Genomic DNA, 12,992 nt, shown 5'->3' on the forward strand with positions numbered 1-12,992 from the left:
CACTTCACATCAGATCCCATGAAAACATGTGTTTTTGGAACACTTCACATCAGATCCCATGAAAACATGTGTTTTTGGAACACTTCACATCAGATTCCATGAAAACATGTGTTTTTGGAACACTTCACATCAGATCCCATGAAAACATGTGTTTTTGGAACACTTCACATCAGATTCCATGAAAACATGTGTTTTTGGAACACTTCACATGCGATCGCATTCCAAAAGGGCAGTGGGGGATTGAATAGAGTCCATAGTCAGACTCAATTCAGAATTATTGAATTAGAAATATGAATATTGTTATTATTTTTCTCTCATCAGTGGCGTTCCAGGACCTGTGTCCCTTCGGCCATGGCATAATCCCTGGGACTGGAGACACACGCATAGGTAACTCACCCACATTAACATCTGTGAGGTACAAGGTGAAAGGTTACTGTGATTTATGCTTTTGAGATGATATCGCTGTAAAGGTTTGGAATGAATGATATCACTTTAAAGGTTTGGAATGAATGATATCACTGTAAAGGTTTGGAATGAATGATATCACTTTAAAGGTTTGGAATTAATGATATCACTGTAAAGGTTTGGAATGAATGATATCCCTGTAAAGGTTTGGAATGAATGATATCACTTTAAAGGTTTGGAATGAATGATATCACTGTAAAGGTTTGGAATGAATGATATCACTGTAAAGGTTTGGAATGAATGATATCACTGTAAAGGTTTGGAATGAATGATATCACTTTAAAGGTTTGGAATGAATGATATCACTTTAAAGGTTTGGAATGAATGATATCACTTTAAAGGTTTGGAATGAATGATATCACTTTAAAGGTTTGGAATTAAGGATATCACTTTAAAGGTTTGGAATGAATGATATCACTGTAAAGGTTTGGAATGAATGATATCACTGTAAAGGTTTGGAATGAATGATATCACTGTAAAGGTTTTGTTTTTGTGTTGAACCTTTGATGAGATGACATGAAACAGCATGAATGTGATTTGAATAGATGTTGGGATGGATAATACTCTTAACATTGCACATCTCCAGACTTGAATGAGTGTGTGGAGAACCCAGGCATCTGTAACAATGGACACTGCATCAATACAGACGGCTCCTTCCGCTGCGAGTGTCCAATAGGCTACACTCTCAACTACACTGGAGTACACTGTATCGGTGAGACACACCCCTACACATCACACCTATTCTATATGAATTAACTGCCTATAGAGTTATCAGGAAACCTGTTCCACAGTCAACTACACTGGGGTACACTGTATCGGTGAGACACACCCCTACACAACACACCTATTTACAAATGCTCACCTTCGATGGCCACTGGCACGCTGGAGAAGTGTGCTCTTTGCAGATGAATCCCGGTTTCAACTGTACCGGGCAGATGGCAAACAGCGAGTATGGCGTCATGTGGGCGAGTGGTTTGCTGATGTCAACATTGTGAACAGAGTGCCCCATTGTGGTGGGGTTATGGTATGGGGCAGGCATAAGCTACGGACAACGAACACAAGCGTGTTTTATCGATGGCATAGATGCACAGAGATACAGTGATGAGATCCTGAGGCCCACTGTTGTGTCATTCATCCTGGTTTCTGATCCACGCCCCTACTTTCATATTATCTATCTATATTCCCAGTCATGTGAAATCCGTAGTTTAGGGCCCAATGAATGTATTTAAATAGACTGATTTCCTTATATGAACTATAACTCAGTCAAATCTCATAAAATGCTCATATAGGACAGGCTCTACCAGGTCAGTGCTCATATAGGACAGGATCTACCAGGTGGTGCTCATATAGGACAGGCTCTATCAGGTGGTGCTCATATAGGACAGGCTCTACCGGGTCAGTGCTCATATAGGACAGGCTCTACCAGGTGGTGCTTATATAGGACAGGCTCTACCAGGTGGTGCTCATATAAGACAGGCTCTATCATGTGGTGCTCATATAGGACAGGCTCTACCAGGTGGTGCTCATATAGGACAGGCTCTATCAGGTGGTGCTCATATAGGACAGGCTCTACCAGGTGGTGCTCATATAGGACAGGCTCTACCAGGTGGTGCTCATATAGGACAGGCTCTACCAGGTGGTGCTCATATAAGACAGGCTCTACCAGGTGGTGCTCATATAGGACAGGCCCTACCAGGTCAGTGCTCATATAGGACAGGCTCTACCGGGTCAGTGCTCATATAGGACAGACTCTACCTGGTGGTGATCATATAGGACAGGCTCTACCAGGTGGTGCTCATATAGGACAGGCCCTACCAGGTCAGTGCTCATATATGACAGGCTCTACCGGGTCAGTGCTCATATAGGACAGGCTCTACCAGGTCAGTGCTCATATAGGACAGGCTCTACCAGGTGGTGCTCATATAGGACAGGCTCTATCAGGTGGTGCTCATATAGGACATGCTCTACCAGGCCGGTACTCATATAGGACAGGCTCTACCAGGTCAGTGCTCATATAGGACAGGCTCTACCAGGTGGTGCTCATATAGGACAGGCTCTACCAGGTGGTGCTCATATAGGACAGGCTCTACCAGGTGGTGCTCAAATAAGACAGGCTCTACCAGGTGGTGCTCATATAGGACAGGCTCTACCAGGTCAGTGCTCATATAGGACAGGCTCTACCAGGTGGTGCTCATATAGGACAGGCTCTACCAGGTGGTGCTCATATAGGACAGGCTCTACCAGGTGGTGCTCAAATAAGACAGGCTCTATCAGGTGGTGCTCATATAGGACAGGCTCTACCAGGTGGTGCTCATATAGGACAGGCTCTACCGGGTCAGTGCTCATATAGGACAGGCTCTACCAGGTGGTGCTCATATAGACAGGCTCTACCAGGTGGTGCTCAAATAAGACAGGCTCTATCAGGTGGTGCTCATATAGGACAGGCTCTACCAGGTGGTGCTCATATAGGACAGGCTCTACCGGGTCAGTGCTCATATAGGACAGGCTCTACCAGGCCGGTACTCATATAGGACAGGCTCTACCAGGTGGTGCTCATATAGGACAGGCTCTACCAGGTGATGCTCATACAGGACAGGCTCTGCCAGGTGGTGCTCATATAGGACAGGCTCTACCAGGTGGTGCTCATATAAGACAGGCTCTACCAGGTGGTGCTCATATAGGACAGGCTCTACCAGGTGGTGCTCATATAGGACAGGCTCTACCAGGTGGTGCTCAAATAAGACAGGCTCTATCAGGTGGTGCTCATATAGGACAGGCTCTACCAGGTGGTGCTCATATAGGACAGGCTCTACCGGGTCAGTGCTCATATAGGACAGGCTCTACCAGGTGGTGATCATATAGGACAGGCTCTACCAGGTGGTGCTCATATAGGACAGGCTCTACCAGGTGGTGCTCAAATAAGACAGGCTCTATCAGGTGGTGCTCATATAGGACAGGCTCTACCAGGTGGTGCTCATATAGGACAGGCTCTACCAGGTGGTGCTCATATAGGACAGGCTCTGCCAGGTGGTGCTCATATAGGACAGGCTCTACCCGGTGCTGCTCATATAGGACAGGCTCTACCAGGTGGTGCTCATATAAGACAGGCTCTACCAGGTGGTGCTCATATAGGACAGGCTCTACCAGGTGATGCTCATATAGGACAGGCTCTACCAGGTGGTGCTCATATAGGACAGGCTCTACCAGGTGATGCTCATATAGGACAGGCTCTACCAGGTGGTGCTCATAGGTGCTCATATAAGACAGGCTCTACCAGGTGGTGCTCATATAGGACAGGCTCTACCAGGTGGTGCTCATATAGGACAGGCTCTACCAGGTGGTGCTCATATAGGACAGGCTCTACCAGGTGGTGCTCATAGGTGCTCATATAAGACAGGCTCTACCAGGTGGTGCTCATATAGGACAGGCTCTACCAGGTGGTGCTCATATAGGACAGGCTCTACCAGGTGGTGCTCATATAGGACAGGCTCTACCAGGTGGTGCTCATATAAGACAGGCTCTACCAGGTGGTGCTCATATAGGAGCTATACATAGGAAACACTCTACTACACCAGAATGCACTGTGTCCTCTAACGCCACTAAACCTTGACATACCTCCTCTGTACTGTGCCATCTCATAGCGTCTATACTGAAGAAAACATATGGAGGTGACCAAACAATAAGGTTCATGCATCTAAATAACAGGTTTCCCCAGACACATATTAAACCTGGTATTGGACTGGAAAACATGGTCAATGGACAATCTCCTTAATATTAATCTGTGTCTGGATAACCGCCCCATAAAGTACAATAAACGTTGGTTTTTCTGTGCAATACTGTGATCTGGAAATTCTACTGTAATCTTATCCTTGACTAGTCCAGTTACAGTTTGGTTAATTGTCCAACCGTGTGGTCTTGACCAGATGTTGACGAGTGTTTGGTGGAGAACCTCTGTGGCAACGGAACGTGCTCTAACGTGATTGGAGGGTTCGAGTGTAACTGTGAGGAGGGCTTTGAGCCAGGCCCCATGATGACCTGTGAAGGTGGGTGGAAGTGAACCCCTATTGGACATGTTGTCAATGTGGTGGAGATTTATTTCTTTAGTATTGTATTGCAGACATTGTAATTTAAACATGTTTTCATCAAGTATGTGATTCAGTATTTAATTTTTTTTTTTATATACTTTTATTTTCTGAGTTTTAGTATATTGAAAATCGAATAAAATCATGATCTTAACATTGGCAAACGTGTTTAATTGCAAATGGAACATATTAATATTATATTAATCTCGTGTGAAATGTTCAGTAGGAAAGTTAAACCATATATAATATATAAATATATAAACATGTGCTGGATGTATTGAAGGCAGGATGCAAATTTAAATGCAGAAATGTTCTAATGAGACGGATTATTTGCCTGAAGGTTGTGCTGTGTTGTGTGTTGTGTGTGTGTGTGCATGGGATATCGATTTTGACTGCTCGTGTTGTCCTCTGTCTGTCTGTCTACGTCCCGTTCTCTGGGTCAGATGTCAACGAGTGTGCAGTCAGCCCCCTACTGTGTGCATTCCGCTGCATCAACACCTTCGGAGGATACGAGTGCATGTGTCCCGGTGGCTACACTCTGAGAGAGAACCAGAGGATGTGCCAGGGTGAGATGCACACGCTACGCGCTACACGCGACGCGCTACACGCTCTCCACACTCTTCACACTCTACACACTCTTCACACTCTACACACTCTACACACTCTACACACTCTACACACTCTACACACTCTACACACTCTACACACTCTTCACGCTGCTGCTGCTCTGTTTACTATCTATCCTGGTTGCCTAGTTCCTTTTCTACATGTACATGTTACCTCCATTACGTCCACTACTTCGTTCCCCTGCACATTGACTTGATACCGGTACTCCTTGTATATAGTTACTTTTCTACATGTACATGTTACCTCCATTACGTCCACTACTTCTTTCCCTGCACATTGACTTGATACCGGTACTCCTTGTATATAGTTACTTTTCTACATGTACATGTTACCTCCATTACGTCCACTACTTCGTTCCCCTGCACATTGACTTGATACCGGTACTCCTTGTATATAGTTACTTTTCTACATGTACATGTTACCTCCATTACGTCCACTACTTCTTTCCCCTGCACATTGACTTGATACCGGTACTCCTTGTATATAGTTACTTTTCTACATGTACATGTTACCTCCATTACGTCCACTACTTCTTTCCCCTGCACATTGACTTGATACCGGTACTCCTTGTATATAGTTACTTTTCTACATGTACATGTTACCTCCATTACGTCCACTACTTCGTTCCCCTGCACATTGACTTGATACCGGTACTCCTTGTATATAGTTACTTTTCTACATGTACATGTTACCTCCATTACGTCCACTACTTCTTTCCCCTGCACATTGACTTGATACCGGTACTCCTTGTATATAGTTACTTTTCTACATGTACATGTTACCTCCATTACGTCCACTACTTCTTTCCCCTGCACATTGACTTGATACCGGTACTCCTTGTATATAGTTACTTTTCTACATGTACATGTTACCTCCATTACGTCCACTACTTCTTTCCCCTGCACATTGACTTGATACCGGTACTCCTTGTATATAGTTACTTTTCTACATGTACATGTTACCTCCATTACGTCCACTACTTCGTTCCCCTGCACATTGACTTGATACCGGTACTCCTTGTATATAGTTACTTTTCTACATGTACATGTTACCTCCATTACGTCCACTACTTCTTTCCCCTGCACATTGACTTGATACCGGTACTCCTTGTATATAGTTACTTTTCTACATGTACATGTTACCTCCATTACGTCCACTACTTCTTTCCCCTGCACATTGACTTGATACCGGTACTCCTTGTATATAGTTACTTTTCTACATGTACATGTTACCTCCATTACGTCCACTACTTCGTTCCCTGCACATTGACTTGATACCGGTACTCCTTGTATATAGTTACTTTTCTACATGTACATGTTACCTCCATTACGTCCACTACTTCTTTCCCCTGCACATTGACTTGATACCGGTACTCCTTGTATATAGTTACTTTTCTACATGTACATGTTACCTCCATTACGTCCACTACTTCTTTCCCCTGCACATTGACTTGATACCGGTACTCCTTGTATATAGTTACTTTTCTACATGTACATGTTACCTCCATTATAGTTACATTGACTTTTACTCCTTGTATATTACATGTACATGTTACCTCCATTGTCCACACTTCTTTCCCCTGCACATTGACTTGATACGGTACTCCTTGTATATAGTTACTTTTCTACATGTACATGTTACCTCCATTACTCCACTACTTCTTTCCCCTGCACATTGACTTGATACCGGTACTCCTTGTATATAGTTACTTTTCTACATGTACATGTTACCTCCATTACGTCCACTACTTCTTTCCCCTGCACATTGACTTGATACCGGTACTCCTTGTATATAGTTACTTTTCTACATGTACATGTTACCTCCATTACGTCCACTACTTCTTTCCCCTGCACATTGACTTGATACCGGTACTCCTTGTATATAGTTACTTTTCTACATGTACATGTTACCTCCATTACGTCCACTACTTCTTTCCCCTGCACATTGACTTGATACCGGTACTCCTTGTATATAGTTACTTTTCTACATGTACATGTTACCTCCATTACGTCCACTACTTCTTTTGCACATTGACTTGATACCGGTACTCCTTGTATATAGTTACTTTTCTACATGTACATGTTACCTCCATTACGTCCACTACTTCTTTCCCCTGCACATTGACTTGATACCGGTACTCCTTGTATATAGTTACTTTTCTACATGTACATGTTACCTCCATTACGTCCACTATGTTACCTCCATTACTCCTTGTATATAGTTACTTTTCACTACTTCATTTCACCCTCCCACATTGACTTGATACCGGTACTCCTTGTATATAGTTACTTTTCTACATGTACATGTTACCTCCATTACGTCCACTACTTCTTTCCCCTGCACATTGACTTGATACCGGTACTCCTTGTATATAGTTACTTTTCTACATGTACATGTTACCTCCATTACGTCCACTACTTCGTTCCCCTGCACATTGACTTGATACCGGTACTCCTTGTATATAGTTACTTTTCTACATGTACATGTTACCTCCATTACGTCCACTACTTCTTTCCCCTGCACATTGACTTGATACCGGTACTCCTTGTATATAGTTACTTTTCTACATGTACATGTTACCTCCATTACGTCCACTACTTCGTTCCCCTGCACATTGACTTGATACCGGTACTCCTTGTATATAGTTACTTTTCTACATGTACATGTTACCTCCATTACGTCCACTACTTCTTTCCCCTGCACATTGACTTGATACCGGTACTCCTTGTATATAGTTATTTTAAAAAATATATTTATTTCCTTCTTTATTTTTGTATTATTCTTTTTTAAATGTATTGTATTGTAGAAACACCAGTATACATACAAGAAGTATACCAACAGACAACGATAACAAAGTGGATACATCAAATGACAGATTATACAAAGACCTTAGTCAACACTTTTTTGGGGGGTTACTACATGATTCCATATGTGTTATTTCATAGTGTTGAGGTCTTCACTATTATTCTACAATGTAGAAGATAGTACAAATAAAGAAAAAAAACCTTGAATTGAGTAGGTGTGTCCACACTCTGGACTGGTACTGTATGAATAGCTACTTGTAGGAACTGACCTGTCATCAGCCCCAGGAGATGTATTCTTGTTTAAGGTGGTCATTTAGAACAAATGACCTCTTCAACTATAATAGGGTCATCACATTGTGCCCTTTCAGCCTCCACAACTGATTTCACATCCCGCAGATAATACCAACAAACAAAAAAAGAGTTGAGGTCACCTCACAGTACTTAGAACTATATACAAAACAACAGCTTTGTTTCCCCATCATTTCTCCCCGTGGGCATATAATATTAAAACAACGCAGACTATGGTGGGTTTTTACACACATCCAAACCTTTCACAGTAGCTGGACAAAGATCCAATATAAATACCAGATGGGAGAATGTCCACTCACCGTTTTACTGCTTTCAAATAGGCCTGTGTTTTTTATGAACATAATCGGAACCATCTTACAGTTAAAATCGTGTTTTCTCGTCTCCAGAAGTTGCATTGCAAGCACGCGACGTGAATCATTCTAATACGTTTGGTTGTAATAAACTTAAATGAAAAACAAACAGTTTTTATTATTTTTTTTAGCAAAACAACAAGTAAAAATGTAATGAGATGATAAATTCTCCAGGATAAATAAGACTCATGTCGAACCAACCTTTGGTTATAGAATGCTTGAGTTTTTTACCGTATGAAATTAACTTGTAAATACAAGGGTCACCAGTATTCACCGAGGTACTCATCTCTCATGTCATGATCGGCGCGTAGCCTACTGTACATCATGGAGAGTTTTTTTTTCTCGCATGTCCAAAATGGGATCTGCGCATGGCTAAAATAATGTGGGCCTGTCTACAATGCTTAGATTAAAACTGTTAGGGATGATGCGAATTTTCGCAGATTTTTGTAAAAAATCGCGCAACATTTCAACGTCCTGCTACTCATGCCAGGAATATAGTATATGCATATGATAAGTATGCGTGTATAGAAGTCTCTAAAACTGGTTAAATCATGTCTGTGGCTATAACAGAACTTGTTTAGGAGTAAAAATCCCAGGGAAAACTGTTCACCAAAAACACAAAAAAGATTCATCCGCCAGTCAATGTATTGTCTATGGCGATAGAAAATAGATGAGGTTTCGTTTACAATGCCTACAGCTTCCACACGATGTCGCCAGTACTGGCATTACTTCGCTTGTTTATCCTTGGTGGGATGACGTATAGGCACTTCCTGTCTTGGGGTGCACCGAGGAAGTTATGAAAGTGAAAAAATAGACTATGATTTCAAGACTTGCTGCTATCGAATACAGATCGCCCCGTGATCAATTTGATCGATTATTAACGTTTATTAATACCTAAAGTTGGTTTACAAAAGTAGTTTGAAGTGATTTGTAAAAGTTTATAGAAAACTTTTTTAATTTAAAAAAGTGACGTTGCTTCTTGTATAGGTGAATTTTCCTGGATCAGACGGCCTTCATAAATGGACATTTTGGGTATACAATGACGGATTTAATCGGGAAAAAGACCCAATTGTGATGTTTAGGGACATATAGGAGTGCTAACAAAGAGGCTCGTCAAAGGTAATGAATGTTTTATATTTTATTTCTGCGTTTTGTGTAGCACCGGCTACCGCTAAATCTTTTGTTTAGGTCTCGTTCAGGTATTTCGGGGGGTGCATGCTATCAGATAATAGCTTCTCATGCTTTCGCCGAAAAGCATTTTACAAATCTGACATGTTGGCTAGATTCACAACGAGTGTAGCTTTAATTGAGTACCTTGCATGTGTGTTTTAATGAAAGTTTGAGTTTTATCGAGTACTGCAGGTGGCGCTCTGAAATTTCCGCTGATTTTGGTTCCTGTACAGGGACCAAATTCCGCATCATCCCTAATTAAAAGGGAATGTTAGCTCACTGGTTTACTCCACTCAAACTTTAATATTTTAATAAAGCTTTAGTGATTAAGATTGATTTTCCAAGCGGTCTCCGGAGCCAAGCGGTCTAAATCGCGATTGCATTGGGCAGACAAAGAAAAGCCTTCATTGAGAGGAAGGGATGCTATGCTTGGTTTTTAATCTAACACATTTTTAAACATTTGTTTTTATTATATCTAAATAGGAAGTATACAGGCAGCAAAAGCACTTTAGGCTACTCTTATTCCATGTTCATGTGGGCAGTGTGTGTCACGGCTGGATAGACTGCGTTTCCACTGTCTAAATTCTGCGTTACTGGTTGATCTTAAATATCCCCATCAGCACTGCTGGAAATTAGCACTGGATCATGTTTTTAAGGACACACCTCAAATACTTCCACCTCGCCCATGTGAGCTCAAGCCAGCTGATATAAGACAGGTAAATTGCTGCGTTATGGCTTCAAAAATGCCAGTGTGGCAGGTTTTACATGACGAAATTACAAACAAACGTGCGTTTGACACTAGCTTCGTCTTAACACCAGCCGGAAATAGAGCCCATTGGGTGTGAATCGTTTCGGAAGGCACCGTATAACACGAGGTACATTTGTAATTTCGGATGAACGTTAAGTCTACAGACAAGGCTGAGAAAAATTGTTCATACTCACTAAAGAACATCTTTCTTCCATACAAAAGTACCCTGCTATCATTTCCTCAGATCTGGATGAGTGTTCCGAGGGGCTCCACGACTGTGAGTCCAGAGGCATGACCTGCAAGAACCTCATCGGCACCTTCATGTGTGTGTGCCCGCCGGGGATGGTGCGGCGCCTGGACAACGAAGTGTGCGAGGGTAAGGAAAGGGTCTACAGTACATTGATAGGACTGTTCAACAGTGACGTGTTCCCATTTCGCTGTGGTCATTGATAGGACGGTTCAAGACTGATCCCACTGGGCACAGATGTCAGTTCAATGTTTCGTTTTTGATGTAGTACATTTGGTTGAATTTTCAACTAGCGTGAATTCAACGTAAAATCAATGTCATTGGATTTAGGTTAAAAGTTGGGTGAAAAATGTAGCAAATTTAATCAGTTTTCCACGTTGATTCAACGCCATCGCATAGATGGGTTGGAATAATGTGGGAAGAATGTTAATTCAACCAGTTTTCGCCTAGTGGGATGTGAGATTGCATATTTTTTGGAGGGGAAATGCAAAGTTTGATTTTAAACATATATCGCCCCTCCTTCTACTGAATCTTTAACTTTCTATGTCTTTCTCTCTCTAACCCCTTTCATCTTTCACTTTCACTCTCTCTCTCTCTTCATCACATTCTCACCTCCCTTGTATCCCTCCCTCTGTCTCTCTCCATCACATTCTCACCTCCCTTGTATCGGGGTGGCAGCGTAGCCTAGTGGTTAGAGCGTTGGACTAGTAACCAGAAGGTTGCGAGTTCAAACCCCCGAGCTGACAAGGTACAAATCTCTCGTTCTGCCCCTGAACAGGCAGTTAACCCACTGTTCCCAGGCTGTCATAGAAAATAAGAATGTGTTCTTAACTGACTTGCCTGGTTAAATAAAGGTAAATTAAAAAAAAAAATCCCTCCCTCTGTCTCTCTCTTGCTCTGTTTCTCCATTCAGATGAGAATGAGTGTCGTAGCAAGCCGGGCATCTGTGAGAATGGTCGTTGTATCAACACGATAGGCAGCTACATGTGTGAGTGTGGAGGCGGATATGAGTCTGACTCTACACGGACACAGTGTCTCGGTAAGAATCATACACACTCCTCCGGAACACACTTCTACTGTGTGTGTGTGTGTGTGTGTGTGTGTGTGTGTGTGTGTGTGTGTGTGTGTGTGTGTGTGTGTGTGTGTGTGTGTGTGTGTGTGTGTGTGTGTGTGTGTGACAGTCAGTGTTCTGTACAGTATATGTCTAAAATGAGCTATAAGTTGTTTATTTAGTTAGTGATACAACAGCTTGCCACAATAAAAATGACACTTGAGAAACAACTAGAGCAGATTGTAGTCTTCTTATTTTTGTTAGTGGACATCTGGACGGTTACATTTCCTCTCCTGTATAAATGTCTGTGTTTTAAAAAAAAGAGAGATTTAAAAATGTCTTACAAACGCCTGTTCTTTTTTTCATGTGTAATGTGTTGAATGACTTGTTTAAATGTCTGTCTGTTCTGTAATAGAGCCTGTGTTCTAACGCCAACGCTCCTGGTTGCTCTCAACCAATCATAGTCTTCCCTCACCGGGAAAACAGGCTTCAATCCCCCACAACGTCCTTTCTGTCTCTCCCACTTATCTGCCTCCCCCCTCTGTTTCATAACACCTGCATTGCTTGCTGTTTGCTTGCTGTTGGCCTGCTGTTTGCTGGCTGTTGGCTGGCTGTTGGCTGGCTGTTGGCTTGCTGTTGGCTTGCTGTTGGCTTGCTGTTTGCTTGCTGTTGGCTGGCTGTTGGCTTGCTGTTGGCTTGCTGTTGGCTTGCTGTTGGCTTGCTGTTTGCTAGCTGTTGGCCTGCTGTTTGCTTGCTGTTTGCTTGCTGTTTGCTGGCTGTTGGCTTGCTGTTGGCTTGCTGTTGGCTTGCTGTTGGCTTGCTGTTGGCTTGCTGTTTGCTTGCTGTTGGCTGGCTGTTGGCTTGCTGTTTGCTTGCTGTTTGCTTGCTGTTGGCCTACTGTTTGCTTGCTGTTTGCTGGCTGTTGGCTTGCTGTTTGCTGGCTGTTGGCTGGCTGTTGGCTTGCTGTTGGCTTGCTGTTGGCTTGCTGTTTGCTTGCTGTTGGCTGGCTGTTGGCTTGCTATTGGCTTGCTGTTGGCTTGCTGTTGGCTTGCTGTTTGCTTGCTGTTGGCTTGCTGTTGGCTTGCTGTTGGTTTGCTGTTGGCTTGCTGTTGGCTTGCTGTTGGCTTGCTGGGTTTCTG

General features: G+C 42.8%; 1 protein-coding gene across 1 annotated transcript in view; it reads left to right on the plus strand.

The window, feature by feature from the left end:
- Window positions 1–12,992, plus strand: part of LOC124047733 (fibrillin-2) — a 222,716-nt gene that overhangs the window by 177,242 nt on the left and 32,482 nt on the right. Inside the window, exons 52-57 of the mRNA XM_046368037.1 lie at window positions 322–387; window positions 1,052–1,177; window positions 4,389–4,508; window positions 4,991–5,113; window positions 10,800–10,931; window positions 11,716–11,841. Coding sequence (XP_046223993.1) covers window positions 322–387; window positions 1,052–1,177; window positions 4,389–4,508; window positions 4,991–5,113; window positions 10,800–10,931; window positions 11,716–11,841 — 693 coding nt within the window. The remainder of the gene's footprint in view (window positions 1–321; window positions 388–1,051; window positions 1,178–4,388; window positions 4,509–4,990; window positions 5,114–10,799; window positions 10,932–11,715; window positions 11,842–12,992) is intronic.

Source organism: Oncorhynchus gorbuscha, linkage group LG11 (genome assembly GCF_021184085.1).
Source record: "Oncorhynchus gorbuscha isolate QuinsamMale2020 ecotype Even-year linkage group LG11, OgorEven_v1.0, whole genome shotgun sequence".
In the NCBI taxonomy this organism is placed as follows: domain Eukaryota; kingdom Metazoa; phylum Chordata; class Actinopteri; order Salmoniformes; family Salmonidae; genus Oncorhynchus; species Oncorhynchus gorbuscha.